Consider the following 18,065-nt stretch of genomic DNA (forward strand, 5'->3'; position numbering starts at 1 on the left):
TGGTTAAAGCTTTTGATTCTTCAAGCTTATTTGGAGTCGGGTCAAGCCCCACCTCAGAGAATTATAGCTCATTCTACTAGTGGGCTTTTAAGAATGAAGCTTCAGTTGATCATATTTGCAAAGCAGTGACTTGGTCCTCTTTGCATACATTTACTAAATTCTACAGTTTTTTATGCATTTTCTTCTTCGGAAGCAGTTTTTGGTAGAAAAGTTCTTCAGGCAGCTGTTTCAGTTTGATTCTTCTGCTTTTTGATTTAAGTTTTTTTTCTTTCAAAAGTGAAAATAAACTTATTTTTTGGGGTTGTGGATTAATTTTTTCAGCGGTATATCGCTGTTTTTAGTTTATTCCCTCCCTCTCTAGTGACTCTTGAGTGGAAGACTCCTCATCTTCGGTATTGATATCCAATATGTCACTAGCTCATGGACTCTTGCCAATTACATGAAAGAAAACATAATTTATGTAAGAACTTACCTGATAAATTAATTTCTTTCATATTGGCAAGAGTCCATGAGGCCCACCCTTTTTATGGTGGTTATGATTTTTTCTATAAAGCACAATTATTTCCAAATTTCCTTTGTTGATGCTTTCTACTCCTTTCTTTATCACCCCACTGCTTGGCTATTCGTTAAACTGAATTGTGGGTGTGGTGAGGGGTGTATTTATAGGCATTTTGAGGCTTGGGAAACTTTGCCCCTCCTGGTTGGATTGTATATCCCATATGTCACTAGCTCATGGACTCTTGCCAATATGAAAGAAATGAATTTATCAGGTAAGTTCTTACATAAATTATGTTATTTTGCAGATATAAGAAGTATGTATATGTAAACAATAGGATAAAGTTAGGAGATCAGGCAGGGGAGTTGTTCCTTTCAGCGTGTGTCACTTGTGTGCCGATTAGGACTATCGGCGGCTCCATTTTTTTTTTTGTGTACAGATTTGCCGCGCACAGGAGATTGAGTTAGATACACCCACAAGGGGCGGAGCTTGTTACACCATTATGTGTGCACTGTTTGTCGGCTCTATAGTTCTCCTTATCACGTACGCCCACGATGGGCGGAGATTGGTGCCATGTGTGTTCCTTTTCATTACAGCTCGCTGCTGCTAGTGTATCGCAGAGACATCCTCGGCTGTGTTTCTCTAAACAAATACAGCTGAGAGGTCATTCGCGCCGCCTGGAGTTTTTTTCTAGGGTGACGTCTCTGTCATGTTAGGCAGAGCGGTAGCACTAGGGAAAACTAGTTCCTCACAAGGTTAGGCATGCTGATTCCCTCCTGTAGGAATTAATAGGAGGTGCAGCTGCTGGCTTGATAAAAGTTTGATCGGTATTGTTATAACACAACTGCTCCATACAATGCTACAGTTGGTACTGAGGATGTGTGTAATACTGTCAGTAGAGGGCTATAAGTAGCATTCTGTCTCTACAACAATATTTTATACAGGTTTTGTATGAAGAAAATGACCAAGTCGCAGTCTTGCAAATCTGCTCAACAGAAGCATCGTTTTTATAAGCCCATGTGGAAGCCACAGCCGTAGTAGAATGATCCGTAATTATTTCAGGAGGCTGCTGTCCAGCAATCTCATATGTCAGCCGGTGATACTCCTCAGCCAAAAAGAAAGAGGTAGCCGTAGCTTTCTGACCCCTACGCTTTTTAGAATAAATAATGAATAATGAAGATGATTGACTGAAATCCTTAGTTGCCTGCAAGTAAAATTTCAAGGCACGGACCACGTCCAGGTTATGTAACGGATGCTCCTTCTTAGAAGGATTAGGACACAAGGAAGGAATAACAATTTCCTGATTAATATTCTTATTTGAAACAACCCTAGGACGGAATCCAAGTTTGGTACGCAAAAAAATAGCCATGCGGACCAGCTGGCGCCAATCCAGATAGCCCGCATGGCTACTGGCTAAAAGGTGGAAATGTCAACTCTAAGCAAAATAGTGTTCTGCGGTGGGCTGCCTGAGCAGCTCAGTGTGGCCAACGCTTCAAACAAAGGAACTTAAAGCATGAAATATTTTATACTTAAAGGGACACTCAGGTTAAATTAAATTAAATTTTTTCATGATTCAGATACAGCATGTACTTTTAAACAACTTTCCAATTTACTTCCCTTAAAAAAAAAAATATGCACAGTCTTTTATATTTACAATTTTTGAGTCACCAGATCCTACTGAGCATGTGCAATTATTCAGACTATACGTATATGCATTTGTGATTGGCTGATTGCTATCACATGGTACAAGGGGAGTGGAAATATACATAACTTTGAAATTTGTTATAAAACAATCTACTACTCATTTGAAGTTCAGACTAAGTGCTATTGCATTGTCTTATCTTGCATTTGTTGATTATGCAAATCTAATGTGTTGACTGGTCCTTTAAAGGGACAGTCAACACCAGATTTTTTTGTTGTTTAAAAAGAAAGATAATCCCTTTATTACCCATTCCCCAGTTTTGCATAACCAACACTGTTATAGACATACACTTTTTATCTCTGATTATCTTGTATCTAAGCCTCTGCAAACTGACCCCTTATTTCAGTTCTTTTGAGCCAATCAGTGCTCACTCCAGGGTAACTTGATGTGCATGAGCTCAATGTTATCTATATGACACACATGAACTAATGCCCTCTAGTGGTCAAAATGCATTCAGATTAGAGACAGTCTTCAAGGTCTAAGAAATTAGCATATGAACCTCCTAGGTTTAGCTTTCAACTAAGAATACCAAGAGCACAAAGCAAAATTGGTGATGAAAGTAAATTCGAAAGTTGTTTAAAATTACATTTCCTATTTAAATCACTTGGTTTTTTTTGGGGGGGGGGGGTTTTTTGGACTTGACTGTCCATTTAACTGAAAGTCACCTTTATTTGTTCCAATGAAAGATCCTAGCTTTTCACAAACTCTCTAGGATTTACCATCACTTTTAAGGAGATTGTTTAATCAAATGGTACTTCTTTTTCAACCTGCTACAGGTATAGCGGTAGTGGCTAGAGCCGCTACCTTCTAGTACGACTTCATCTGAGATGATTCTAGTAGAGACTCCATTGGAAGAATACATTCAGTATTTGTGATGCTATCATGCAGATCATCCGCCTTAATGCCAACTATTCTGGCTTTGCTGTTCTAACGCAGAGAGCGTCCAAGTCAGCTGATATGGTGTCTAAATCTAGACTTGTTTCCTTTGCGTTTAAGGCAGGGATGGGGGTACCTTTGGCACTCCTGATTTTTCAGAACTACATTACCCATGATGCTTAGGCAATCTGAAGTCTAGTTGAGCATCATGGGAAATGTAGTTCTGAAACATCTGGAGGGCCAAGGTTCCCAATCCCTGGTTTAAGGGAAAGACGTTATTTTGGTCCAGGCCATTTGCATGGTGACTGAGTGGAAGGGGGCTTTCCCTCCCCATGACAAGAAATTTGGAGTTAAGGGTCGCCAATCTGGAAACTTTTGTCCCTTTCACACAAATAAGGGACAGATCTCTGGCCACTTCGAAGTCGAACCAACCTAAAAGCACCTGGAAACCTTGTCAATCTTGGAACAAGAACAAACAGTCCAAGAAGCCCTCCTCTGACAAGTTTGCATGATGGGATCATTGTATCTCATGGGACAGTATCGTAACACTCAAATATGGCGAGATATGAGACAGCCCGTGATGAGATATACTCACAAGGATAGCGGCATATGAGGATGCCTAGTAGAGCGGGACGGGACTTTAGGTCGCCCGACAGACAAACACTGTCGGGCGACCTAAAGTCCCGTCCCGCTCTACTAGGCATCCTCATATGCCGCTATCCTTGTGAGTATATCTCATCACGGGCTGTCTCATATCTCGCCATATTTGATTGTTACGATACTGTCCCATGAGGCGCCTCTCTTTCTCTCTTTGATTTACAGGCATCCACCTTCACTTTCCAAGAGTGCTGCCTGCTTCTCCGAAAGACTCTGGGAACATCCACCTACTGAACGCTCTTAAGAACTTTGCGCACCTCATATAGAGACTTGTTTTACTCTATATTTATTATGATGGGATCATGTAGGGGGCAGACTATCATTATTTTTTCTTTTCTTTTCTGGAAGCTTGGTTTCGGTATTTTCAAGACCCCTGGGTCTTGGACGAAGTCTCCCAGGGGTACAAGATAGGCTTCCTATCTTGCCCTTCAAGGGGCAGATTCATTTTGTCAAGGCTCTCATCAAAACCAGAGAAGAGGACAGCCTTTTTGAATTGTGTAAAGGACTTTTCCATGGGAGTAATTGTTCCAGGGGTTTTATTCAAATCTTTGTCGTTTCCAAAAAAGAGGTAAACTTTCATCCCATTCTATACTGGAAGTGCCTCAACAAATTTCAAGATGGAAACTATCAGATCCATCCATCATTCCGTTAGTCCAGGTGGGTCAATTTATTACCACTATAGACCTGAAGGACGCATACCTGCATGTTCCGAACCACAAAGCTAATTTCCAGTTCCTTCAATTTGCCTTTCTGGATTTTTATTCCCAGTTCGTAGCTCTGCCCTTTGGACTAGCTACTGCTCCAAGGATCTTTACAAAGGTGTTAGAAGCTCTTATAGCAGTGGCCAGAGTGCAGGGAATCTCTGTGGCACCTTACCTGGACGATATTTTGGTTCAAGCTTCATCTTTTCCTTTAGCAAACTCTCACACAGACACACTTCTGTCTCTTCTTCAGTCCCATGGTTGGAAGATAAATCTGGACAAGAGCTTGCTTGTCCCCATCACCAGGGTGTGCTTCCTGGGAACGATTATAGATTCGATTTCCATGCAGATCTTCCTGTAGGAACAAGGTCTAACCAAACTCCTATCTTCCTGTCGCCTGTTACAATCCACTGGTCGAGAGATTTTGACCACGGACATGAGTTTGATCGGTTGGGGTGTGGTCTGGGGCTACTTGAAGGCACATGGGACCTGGACGCTGGAGGAGTTGACCCTACCCATAAACATTCTGGAACGGAGGGCCATCTTCAGTGCTCTGATGACATGGCCTCAGCTTCGTTGTGTTCGCTTTATCAGATTTCAGTTGGACAACATCACTTTTGTAGCTTATATCAACAATCAGGGGGGAACAAGTACTTCCCTGGCCTTGAAAGAGGTGTCTCACAAGTATAAAATACTTAATGCAGAAAGCTCCTTTATTTGTTTCAAGCATTTGCTGCACTGAGCTGCTCGGGCAGCCCACGGCAGAAGGCTGTTTTGCTTGAGAGGTGAAGTTTTCACCTCTTAGCCAATAGCTGTTTGGGAAATCCGGCTTGGTGCGAACGCTTCAAACAAATAAAGGAACTTTCAGCATGAAGTATTTTTTACTTCATGACTTTTCAAAAGGCCCCTTGATTTGTTCCAATGGTAAATCCTAGCATTTCACCAACGCTAGGATTTACCATCACTTTAAGTACCCCTCCATCTTTCTGTCCTAGGCCTCAGCTTCGTTGTGTTCGCTTTATCAGGTTTCAGTTGGACAACATTACTTCTGTAGCCTATATCAACAATCAGGGGGGAAAAAGTACTTCCCTGGCCTTGAAAGAGGTGTCTCACAAGTATAAAATACTTAATGCAGAAATCTCCTTTATTTGTTTCAAGTGTTTGCCGCACTGTACTGCTCAGGCAGAAGGCTGTTTTACTTGAGAGGTGACGTTTTCACCTCTTATTCAATAGCTGTGCGGGAAATCCGGTTTGGTGCCGGATTTCCCGCACAGCTATTTGCTAAGAGGTAGAAACGTCACCTCTTAGCAAAAAAGTGTTCTGCTGTGGGCTGCCTGAGCAGCTCAGTGCTGCGAACGCTTGAAACAAATAAAGGAGCTTTCAGCATGAAGTATTTTATCCTTCATGAATCCCCGTTATTTGTTCCAATGGTCAATCCTAGCGTTTTACTAACTCTAGGATTGACTTTCAATTTAACCTACTAGTAATCTATGTATAGCTACTTTGCGTAGGGGGTGTGGTAGGTCAGTGGCCACCCTTGGGTGTAATCTGTAAGCACCCTGCAGAAGAAATCCAGTATATTGAAATTACCTTTTATGATATCAATAAGTTATGGGGGTTTTTTAACTTCTACTTTTGTGTTCCTGTCAATATCAGTCTAGGCAGAGAGTGTTACAATGCATCCTTCTGCAGTTCTCCAAGATAATGCTCAGGTGGGGAGTTCCAGAGATAGATCTAATGGCCTCTCGTCATAATGCCAAACTATCCAGGTATGGGTCGAGATCGAGGGATGATTACTCGCATCAAGCAGGAGCGTTCCTCATTGTTTCTCTTTGCTCCAGTGTGGCCTGCAGGACTTGGTTTGCAGACCTTGTGAACATGTCTAATCCTCCTTGGAGGTTACCTCAGCGGGTGGACTTTCTTCATCAAGGTCCGTTTCTTTATCAAAATCTAGATTCTCTGAGGCTGACTGCATGGCGATTGAATACCTAGTGCTGTCCAATAGAGGTTTTTCTGACCGGGTTATTGATACGTTAGTTCAGGCCCGCAAGCTGATTACTAGACTTATTTACCACAAGGTGTGGCTTATTTATGTCTTGGTGTGAGGAACAAGGTTTTCATTGGCACAAGGTAAGGATTCCTAGGATCCTTTCATTTCTTCAAGAGGGTTTGGAGAAAGGCTTGTCGGTCAGATTTCTGCTCTTTCAGTATTGCTTCCTAAGAAGTTGGCTAATAACCCTGACGTGCAGTCTTTTGTTCAGGCCCTTGCTAGAATCTGGCCTGTATTTAAACCTGTTGCTCTGAATTATCTGCTTTACAGTGTGATCCTTATTTTTCATGCGGATAGGTTTCTTTTGCCTAAGGTTGTCTCTGTGCAATATCAACCAGGAGATTGTGGTGCTTTCCTTTTGTCCGAATCTTTCCTCTCCTAAGTTACATTGTTGCACAATTTAGACTTCGAGCATTAAAATTCTATCTTCACGCTACCAAGGACTTTCGGTAATCTTAGTCCTGTGAGGATTACGGCTCATTCTACTCAGGCAGTATCTTCTTCTGAGGACTCGGCTAAATTAATTGAGAAGCAGGGGAAGTGGGTGGAATACTTAATGCTTTGACTGGGGTGCCTTTGCCTTTTCCTAGTAGCCAGGTGTTGTATTTTCCAACAGTAATGAATGACTTTGTGGAATCGGCCAAGAAAGAAAATAATTTATCGGGTAAGCATAAGTATTATTTTTCACATGCATTGGAGGGCATCAAAATATCTCAACTTACCATTATATAAAGTGCTTTAAACATTGAAAGTTTATATTTAGATCATAAGTTATTTTCTCAGCTTTCTCCTTTACTGTGGTACATTCAGCTGTTGGGTTTCTTTTCAAAGGACATCCAGACAGCTACTTTAGAATCCCTGTTATAAAACTAAAGCAATACATCTAAATAGTAACTGTTGGTTTACATATCACATCAAATGCTTTATTATGTCTTTGTTCTTTAGGATCAGGATCTTGTGAAGACCCTTAGCTCTTTGTCTGTAATAATTGCCCCAGTATTTGCTGAGGTAAGTGGTTTTGTTTTTGTTTTGTTTTTTGGGGGGGGGGTTGTATGAAGGGTGGGCTATTTTGAGCAGTCCTCATTACTGTGTGTTTCAGCTTAAACAGCAAGATCGGAATAATGTGGTCCGGAAAAATGCGATTGAAGAACTTGAGAAAAGCATTAATGTAGCGGAGGCCATCTATCCAGGGATCACTGATAAGATGGTAAAGAAACTCATGGAAAAATTCCAAAAGTAAGTAGTATTCACAGTCCTGAGCAGTGTTATTGAACTCCCAAACGGCCCATTAATGCAAACTAGTTGATGATAAAAAAAAATAATAATAATAAAGTTGTCGTTTGTTTCTATATATTTTTAGTAGGCAGAAAACGTGCACAATATAGGGAAAATACTGTAGCTAGTAATTTTATGTAACTGTCTCAGGGGCTTCCTATTTAAAGTACTGAGATCTTGTTATAAAATGGATCATCTATACAAGTTTTGTTACAAAATAAATCTTATTTCTTTCCAATGGCATGGAGAAGCCACAAATCCATTCAATTACTAGTGGGAATTAAACTCCTGGCCACCAGGGGGAGCAAAGAAGACCCTAACAGAGTTAAGTATTACTCCCACTTCCCATAACTCCTAGTCATTCTTTGCTTTGTAACGTCGTAGGGGGGTTGTGAAGATGTGTCTAAGAAAATCAACGATTTAATCCTTTAATGGGTACTTTTTCCTGCAAGCAAGGATTGTGGAAATGCTGTTTCATGTCCATCTCTTTAGTAAGACTAATGGTGGCTTTTAGCAGTTGGAAGACGGCAAGGTAGTCTTTTCTTACCTTCCAGCACGTATGCTACCCCTATATAGAAAACCAGGGTTGGTTACTCTGGTTTTTCTTGTATCTACAGGTCCCTGGCAGAGGTTGTCTAAATCTCCGACCTGAAGCCCTGTGTCTGCCCTACAAATGAACCGGTTCAAGTGTCTGGGTGAACAACACAACAGAGGCCCTGGAGGAGGGTAAGCCCTTCTTTATTATTTTCCCCTTAATGACGGACTCGTTAAGGGTCTCAGTGGCTGGTGACACAGGGACGCCTATATCCTTCCTAAGGAGCCGGACTAAAGCAGTGTGGAGTCCTTGCCCCTGGAGTTTAGCGTGAAGTGTTACTGTGATAACGCAGTAAGCTAGATCTTCTCTGCTTTATATGGATTAGCCTCAGAGAAGGACCCTTTTTCCTTCTTAATATAGGGAGAGTCCACAGCTTCATTCCTTACTGTTGGGAAATACTGAACCTGGCCACCAGGAGGAGGCAAAGACACCCAAGCCAAATGCTTAAATACCTCTCCCACTCCCTCTATCCCCCAGTCATTCTTTGCCTTTTGTCACAGGAGGATGGCAGAGAAGTGTCAGATTTCGGAGTTGTTCCTCGGGAGGGGTATATGTCCTTCGATATGGGACTGGAGTTTTAAGTAGTCTTGTCAGCCTCTCAGTGAGAGCATTGACGAAAGTTAGTCTGGAGATGCAGGTAGTCTTCCTGCGAACCCATCCAGACTGCCTGCTAACAGCTCCTTAAGCAATCAGTGTTGACGAGTTTCACGGTTTGCTTTTCTTTCTAATGACACGGTGACTCCACAGATCATCTTAATTACTGTTGGGAATATCACTCCTGACCAGCAGGAGGAGGCAAAGAGCACCACAGCAAAAGCTGTTAAATAACACACAATCCCCAGTCATTCTCTTTGCTTGTATCAGTTGCGAGGAGGGGTAAAGTTAGGTGTCTGATTCTTCAATTAAGAGTTTATTTTTAAGCAGAGCAAGTTTGCTCTGGTTTTCTTTGGGGTTTAGCCGTAGTCCATGTCAGTCTCTTCAATAGAGCAAGTGGTGGCTTTTAAGCATTTGGGAACTTGGGTATAATCCCCAAGCCTCCCAAGTAATTTCATGCTGCCCTTGGTTGAAAGTTTGAGTAACTTTACTCAGCCTTTTCTTTTTTTCCCACAGGTCCATGTGAGGTAGCAAGCCCCTCTCATACCAAGTGAGCTGTCCTGCTGCCGGACAGATTTGTGAGGTAAGTGCTTATTTCTTTCCCCGTTCTGATATAGGAGAGTTTGGCACTTTGACAGTTAATTCTGTCTAAATATACAATCAGCCTTCTAGGTTAACGGTTTATTGTATGGCAGTTTTGCAGGCACTGGGTATGTTTGGCTCAGTTTATTATGTTTTCACTTTGGTGTACATGTTTGTGTATTAATGGCTACCGGGAGGTTTGTTAGGCCACGCCAACAATAGGCGGGTTTATCTGAGATAGCAAGAACATTTTTGGCGCTATTTTTTAGCTGTTTCCTGTTGTTCCTGGATGTTGCAGGTCTGTTGCATAGCTCCTCCGAGGTGGTTCAGCGTTCTCTCCAGTGCGGCTGTATGGGGGTCTGGATCATTTTCTGACTTTGTTTAAGACTTTGTTTCCGGCAGCAAGGAGGTCAGGTAGGCAACTCAGCAGAACTTGCTGAGGTGTGGAGGTTGCCTGTTTTTTTTTTTTTTTTTTTTTTTGTGGAGCTGTTGCTCTGTTTATATTTTAGTTTCTGTCTGAATTTCAGAGACTATGTTTGTCTCTTTTTTTGCTTTCATTTTGTGAAAAATTGTTGCTGCGAGATTTATTGTGCAGTTTAATTATTTTCTAGTAAAAAAAAAAAGGCTGTTTAAAATTTAGAGAGACCAGTAAGGTTTTTTTGTTTCATTAAAATTCTAATTTGAACTTAGACATTTTTATTCATTAAGGTTTTTTCCTTTGGAATACGAAGGACCAAGAGGCCATGCAAGCTGTTGCTTGTTCTCTGTTTAAATACTAATGTTGAGCCTCCTATCCCTTTTTGTTCCTCTTGTATTGAGAGAACATTACATTACAAGGATAGACTTTTTGATTCTGAGCCTTAATTGTCTAGGCGGATGTTGTTCAGGAGTCTCCTGTTCAGGCTAATCTGCAGCTTTTTCCTCATACATCCCAATCTTCTGCAGTCCCCTGTGTTTCGTCTCAGGTTGGTTTTTCCTTGCAGGATATGGCTACCCATAATATCCTCTGCAGTATCTGAGGCTTTGTCCGCTTTTCCTATATTACAGGGGAAGCGCAAGAGGACGTATAGGGTTTTTGATTCTGTTGCTATTGTGTCTAGTGTTCTCATAAGTCTGAGGAGGAAGATACTTCAGTAGTATCTGAGGGTGAGATCTCGGATTCTGATAGTTTAAATCCTTCTGAACCTGAGGTTGTTTCCTTTAGGTTTAAGCTGAAGCACCTCCGTTTGTTACTCAAGGAGGTTTTGGCTACCTTGGATGACTGAGGCATCCGTCATGGTTATTCCTAAGAAATCTAGTACACTTAATATGTTTTTTTGATGTCCCTTCCTCTGAAGTTTTTCCTATACCAGATTGTGTTTCCGATATTGCAAGAGAATGAGAAGCCTGGGATTCCTTTTTCCCCTTATATTTTTATGAAAGATGTTTCCTATTGCCGATTCTATTAAAGAATCTTGGCAGATGGTTCCTAAGGTGGAGGGAGCAGTTTCCACTCTGACCAAGAGGACCACTAGTCCTATTGAGGACAGCTGTTCCTATAAAGATCCTATGGATAAGAAGTTGGAAGCTTTGTTTAAAAAGATTTATGTACACCAGGGGTTTCAATGGCAACCGGCTTCATGTATTGCTACGGTTACTAGTGTGGCGGCATATTGGTTCGATGCATTGTCTGATTCTATTTAGCAAGATTCTCCTCTTGTAGAAATTGAAGATAGAATTAAGGTTTTGAAGTTGGCTAATTCCTTTATTGCAGATGCTTCTCTACAGGTCATCAAAAATCTAAAATTTCTGGTATTGCCATTTTAGCTTGCAGAGCTTTATGGTTTAAAATCCTGGTCTGCGGATGTGTCCTCTAAGTCTAAGCTTTTGTCTATTCCTGGGGTAAGACCTTGTTTGGGCCAGGTTTGGCTGATATTATTTCTGATATTACGGGAGGGAAAGGGCATTCTCTTCCTCAGGATAAAAGAAATAAACAGGAGGGCCGGCAGAGTAATTTTCGTTCCTTTCGTAACTTCTCTGGTAAATCTTCCTCTTCTTCCTCCAAGCAGGAACAGTCCAGGAAGCCTGTTGCTGACTCAAAATCAGCATGAAGGGTCTGCCCCCGATCTGGGAATGGATCTTGTGGGGGGCAGACTCATTCTTCGCACAAGCTTGGGTTTGAGATGTTCAGGATCCCTGTGTGGTAGATATTTTGTCCCAGGGTTACAAACTGGAGTTCAAGAATTTTCCTCCCAGAGGCAGGTTTCTTCTCTCCAGGTTATCTGTAAACCAGATAAAAGGAGAGGCGTTCTTACGTTGTGTGCAGAATCTTTCCGACATGGGCGTGATAGTTCCTGTTCCAGTTCCAGTTCCAGTTCAGGAACAGGGTCTGGGTTTGTATTCCAATCTCTTTGTCGTTCCGAAAAAGGAGGGAACTTTCAGACCTATTTTAGATCTCAAAATCTAAAAAGTTTCTCAGGGTTCCGTCTTTCAAGATGGAAACTACTTGTTCCATTCTTCCTTTGGTTCAGGAAGGTCAGTTCATGACCACAGTGGATCTAAAGGATTCGTATCTACATATTCCCATTCACAGGGATCATCACAGGTTCCTAAGATTTGCATTTCTAGACCAACATTTTCCGTTTGTAGCTTTTTCTTTTAGTCTGGCAACAGCTCCCAGAATTTTTTCTAAGGTCCTGGGTGCATTGTTGGCGGTACTTCGATTGAAGAGTGTTGCAGTGGCTCCTTATCTGGACGACATTCTAGTTCAGGCTCCATCTTTTCAACTAGCAAATTCCCACACAGAGTTGTTGTCTTTTCTGCGCTCCTACAGTTGAAAGGTGAATTTAGGAAAAAGTTCCTTAATTCCGGCTACAAGAGTGGTATTTTTGGGGACCATTATAGATTCTCTAGAGATAAAAAAAAATTCTGACAGAAACAAGAAAGTCAAAGATTTTCAATACGTGTCTTTCTCTTCAGTCCCTTCCTTGGCCGTCAGTGGCTCAGTGCATGGAGGCTATTGGTCTGATGGTTTCAGACATGGACATCATTCCATTTGCAATGGTTTCAGACATGGACATCATTCCATTTGCTCGGTTCCATCTCAGACCTCTGCAGTTATGCTTGCTCATACAGTGGAACAGGGATTATGCGTATCTATCTCCAAAGATTGTTCTAGACCAGATGTCAAGAGATTCTCTTTACATGGTGGTTGTCTCAGGATCTTCTCTCTCAGGGAACTTGCTTTCACAGACCTGCCTGGGTGATTGTAACCACGGATGCCAGTTTGCTGGGCTGGGGTGCTGTCTGGGGTTCATTAAGTGCTCAGGGTCTATGGACTCGGGAGGAGTCGGTTCTTCCAATAAAAGTTTTGGAACTGAGCAATTTTCAATGCTCTTCTAGCCTGGCCTCAGCTAGCTTCAACCCATTTTATCAGGTTTCAGTTGAACATAACGTCCTTGGCTTACATCCATCATCAGGGAGGAACTCTGAGTTCCTTGGCAATGAAGGAGGTAGCCAGGATTTTTCAGTGGGCAGAGGCTCACAATTGTTGTCTGTCTGCTATCCACATTCCAGGGGTGGACAATTAGGAAGCGGATTTTCTAAGCATACGGTCTTTTTTCATCCGGGGGAGTGGGAGCTTCATCCGGAGGTGTTTTCCAGTTTCATTCTCAGGTGGGGTCAACCGGAGTTGGATCTTATGGCATCTCGTCACAATGCCAAGCTTCCTAAGTACGGATCGAGGTCAAGGGATCCTCAAGCGGTTCTAATAGATGCTTTAGCAGTTCCTTGGAAATTCAGTCTGGCATACGTGTTTCCGCCGTTTGCCCTTCTTCCTTGAGTTATTGCTCGGATCCGACAGGAGATGGCGTCGGTAATTCTCATTGCACCGGCGTGGCCTCGCAGGACCTGGTATACAGATCTGGTGGAGTTGCCATCTTTTCCACCTTGCAGTCTTCCGTTGAGGCAGGACCTTCTACCCCAGTGGCCCTTCCTTCATCCAAATCTAGTTTCTCTGATACATATATATATATATATATATATATATATATATATATACCAGATGTTCTATCTTTGTTCAGGGCTTAGTCAGTATCAGGCCTGTGTTTCAATTTGTTGCTTCTCTATGGAGTCTTAATTTTGTTATGAGGGTTCTGCTGCAGGCTCCGTTTGAGCCTCTACTCTATTGATATTAATTTATTATCTTGGAAAGTTTTGATTCTTCTCGCTCATTCTTATGCTTGGAGAGTCTCAGAGCTTTCAGCTCTGTACTGTATCTTCCTTTATCTTAGGATAAGGTGGTCCTTCGTACCAAATTGGGATTTCTTCCTAGGTGGTTTCAGGACCTCAAAATTATTCAAGACCTTGTCGTATCCACCCGGTGTATCCTAGTGGGTAGCACTTCCTCACTAGTCAAGGGTTTCAAATTGCATCTGGCTATTGCAGCAAGCAACCAATGTAGTCTAGTGGTTAGCCTTGTGGCTTTGCAACTCAAAGGATTTTGGTTCCTATCCAGCTGCTGGTGCTGAATGTCCCCTAGATTTTTCTGTCCTTTTCCTTCTCAATAAAGAATGTCTGTTGTACATGCTCTGTAGTTCTATCTCGGCTACTAGAGATTGTCGACAATCTTCTGTCTTTTTTTGTTGTATTCTCTAGTTACCGTAGAGCCAGAAGGCCACTACTTCTACTGTCTTTTTGGTTGAGAAGTGTATCAGTGAACATATGAGTCAGCCGGGGAACAGTGTCCTTAGAGGATTATGGTTTATCCTTCTGGGGCTGTCCTTTTTTCTTTTTTTTTTTTCCCCTTAGATCTTTAAAAATAAGGCTTCTGTGGACAGATCTGCAAGGCATTTATTTGATCCTTGCTGCATAATTTTCACAATTTTTTTTTTTTCTCGTTTGCCTTCTTTTAGGAGGAAAGTTCTTCTAGCGGTGGTGCCTTCTGTTTAGATCACCCGTCTTGTTCTCCCTCCCTTCCATTCTGTGTCCTCTAGCTTGGGTATTGGTTCACACTAGTAATTGAATGGATTTGTGGACTCTCCATGCCATTGGAAAGTAAACAAAATGTATGCTTACCTGAAAAATTATTTTCTTTCCTGGCATGGAGAGTCCATGACCCGCCCTTAATTTATTTTTAAGACATTGTTTGTCTATTTTAAACCTCAGGCACCTCTATACCCTTGTCATCTTCTTTCTCCATGTTCCTTCGGCTGAATGATGGAGTTATGGGAAGTGGGAGTGATACTTAACTCTGTTATGGTGTTCTTTGCTTCCCCCTGGTGGCCAGGAGTTGAATTACCACTAGTAACTGAAATTGATTCATGGACTCTCCATGCCAGGAAAGATAAGAATTTATCAGATAAGCATAAATTTGTTTTTTTGTTTCACAGGTTTTCTGTCAGTGACTCTTAAGTGTCTCCTGATGTAAAACACCAGCCTATTAGGAGGGCAGAAGGACATTCAACAATTCTACTCCAAGCCTGGCCGTGCTTCGCTTTCTCAGCTCCTTGTGCCTTTTTGGATCTTTTGCAAAACACAACATTGACCATGATCAAGAGTTTGGAGTGAATCTCCAACTTTTTTGTTTATATAAATATATATATATATATATATATATTATTTTTTTGTGATGGTGTAAATGGTTTTATATTTTCAGGAAATTATTTTGTAAAGACCGATTACGTTTTAATAATGTTTCATCTTTTTGTTTAATCCGGTAAATGTTGATAATGTGCTTTATTTTCCCTCTTGGGTAACAGTAAGATGTACAAGTAGCAGTATGTTGTGGTTTTGATGCACCGTACACTGATGAAACCTATTGGTCTTTTTAGGACTAAAGAAAACTTGACATTTCCTTATATATAGATGTGGAGGCTCACTACCTCTATTACAAAAGCTGTTTCATTTAGCAGGGTATTTTTGAGCTGCCATATTACTTAACACCTTGATTAGCATCAACTTTGAGCAGGCTCTCATCTGAATTTAAACTTGTTCACTCTGGGAAGATACCAGAGCTCTTCAAGTGTATGAAAGGCCAAGTTACATATGGCTCAGCAGTATATGCCGTAAAACATATCAGTACACTGCTTACATTGTGCAAATCTCAATACAACCTTGGCCAGTTGGTAAAAAGCTATTCTAAATTCTCCACACTCCATTCTGTTATCCACTTTTTCACAACCAAAGTTGTGAGTTTAAAATATGTAAATGGGGTCCTGCTTTTCATAACAAAAATGCCTCCCTGTCCTATTTTAACCTGCACTGTGCCTACTATGTATAGAAAAGGAAAACAATTGCAGAAAAATCTGACCATAGTAATGCTTTCAGATTTGCAAGTAAAATGTAGCACTATTTTTATTTTATTTTTGACTTGAAGGCTTTTTCTTTGGAGACCTATTCAAGCCGTGTAACTTTGCTTTCTTTAAGGAGAGTTAAAGCAATACTTTTTTGCTATTAAGCAAAGTGTTAGTCTATTGTAAATTAATCTCTTGAGAATAAAATATGTACATTTAATGCTTCAGTGAGGGTCTGAGCATCATGTAAGAAAATACCCTCTGAACAGACTTGAGACAATGGTTCACACCAGCATTACCCCAGTTACATGTTTAATATATATATATATATATATATATATATATATATATATATATATATATACATACTTTTTTTCATGTAATATATTCCATTCTTTCATTTCCATCCATTAACTCCACCATCACGTATTTATAATCCTGTGAAAGTGTATTTTAAATATGTATTTACCAATTCATATACAAATGAGTTATAGATATTATTTCACAAAAAAGAAACTTGATATTTGGCAGTACAAATAATTTTTCATAAATAACCGGCAGAACTGTAAATGATCAAATGTATATTTATGGTACTGCTAAAAGGGATGTTTAAGTTACTGCCCCGTGTATATATTTTTCTTTGGTTTGAATTGAGCATGTGTTTCAGCATTTTGTTTCCTTTGCTGTTGGTGTAATTTTATATATATATCATATATATAAAGGCTGGATGTGTTAATTTTATGATTTTGAGCCCTGCAAAAAAATATATATTTTTTGTTACAGGGATTATAATCTTTTTCGCTGTAGAGGTTAGCCATGCATTGTTAAATGAAAATGCATTGCAATTCTCTCATCGAATGGAGTAAAAACCGAAGACTGTCTGCCAAATAGTGTAATGGTGCGTTTCAGTCGCATACTACATTTAGTCAAATTGCCATTACAGTGTTTATTTAATATTAAAGTAGCTATTCATGTTAAAATGGTAACTTTCTCCACATTCTTCTGAAGATGAACATGCAATTTTCATAAATTAAAACTTGTTTGGTACACTGCTAGCTGCACTTTAATTATACAATTCTTCAATTGCTAGTAGATTAGAAAAACAGATAATTTATCACCACAAAAACTCTGCTTTATATTTAAATGTTTAAAAAAATATATATATATATATTTTGTATCCTTGTCTATTCTGTAATTATTTTAACTTATGCTTTTTTTTCTTTCTTATTGTTTGAGGCCCCCTCTAAGAAAATGAATACAAAGTTTACTGGCTAATTCAACGTGTGTCAAAGACTTGACCTCTATCTATTTTTGTTAATGTCTTAGAATTATTAATCTTTTAGTTTTTTTAATTATGAATCCAGCATTTCAGCCTGTCTTAAGGGGAAAAAGTAATTTACAAGCCATTTTTGAGTTTTGGTGGTGATAATGGATAAGTAGTTTTATATACAAAATTAATATAGATGAGTCTTGACAGTTGAGGCATGCAACTTTTTAGTTTTTCGATTTTAAATTGATACATGCATTATTATGAGTGGAGTGCCCCCCATGACTACTGGATATTGTTGTAATATATATATATATTGTATACAATATGAAGTGTGCTATGACCTACACAGGAATGATTAAAGAAGATTCTTTATGAACCTAGGGGGTTATTTGCCTCTCACTCCAGCATATTTTATTCTTTCATGGTTAAGTTATATCTAACATGAATTGCTGCTTTAACAGGACACTTGAAATATGTGGCTGGCAAATGCCAAGGAAAGTGGTGCCTACACAATTTAATTCACTTTTAACGTCTTTTTTTTTAATTTTTAACAAGTTCTGTTATGGTTTATCTGCGCTTATAACTTAATCTCACTTCAAATTTATATCTTGAAAAGTCTGAAAATAGTTTTTGAAAACAATGCTATGAAAAAAAATATTTTTATAAATATATAAAAGCCGTAAAAGATGTAAATAGTTGATCAGAAAGCTTTATAAAATAACTTCACAGAGAAAAATGGAAAAATATAGTGGTACCCATATATCCTTCGTAGTCATTACTCTTGTAAATCTGTTAATAGAGTAAGCTTATTTCAATATTTCAGGGGATTTTAAATGGTTTAAGAATAAATATTTAAATTGTTAGACTTGAACTGTTTTTGTGTCATTTTCTCCTACTTTTGTGTGTTTTTTAATTGTTTTATATATAAAATCATTCAAAATATATTGTCTCCTTTTCCATTCCAGTAACACACTAAAATATGTGATTTATTAATG

General features: G+C 39.9%; 1 protein-coding gene across 2 annotated transcripts in view; it reads left to right on the forward strand.

Moving 5' to 3' along the window:
* STK26 (serine/threonine kinase 26) overlaps window positions 1–17,941 on the forward strand; it is a 511,389-nt gene extending 493,448 nt beyond the window's left edge. The window contains exons 9-11 of one of the 2 annotated variants that reach the window (XM_053699253.1): window positions 7,428–7,490; window positions 7,582–7,718; window positions 14,898–17,941. In XM_053699253.1, the coding sequence (XP_053555228.1) occupies window positions 7,428–7,490; window positions 7,582–7,718; window positions 14,898–14,919 (222 nt within the window). In that variant the 3' untranslated portion in view covers window positions 14,920–17,941. Of the gene's footprint in view, window positions 1–7,427; window positions 7,491–7,581; window positions 7,723–14,897 lie in introns of those variants that run through there. The other variant, XM_053699255.1, reaches the window with a different exon arrangement.
* The last annotated feature ends 124 nt before the right edge of the window (window positions 17,942–18,065 follow it).

Source organism: Bombina bombina, chromosome 1 (assembly GCF_027579735.1).
Source record: "Bombina bombina isolate aBomBom1 chromosome 1, aBomBom1.pri, whole genome shotgun sequence".
NCBI classification, from domain to species: Eukaryota; Metazoa; Chordata; class Amphibia; order Anura; family Bombinatoridae; genus Bombina; species Bombina bombina.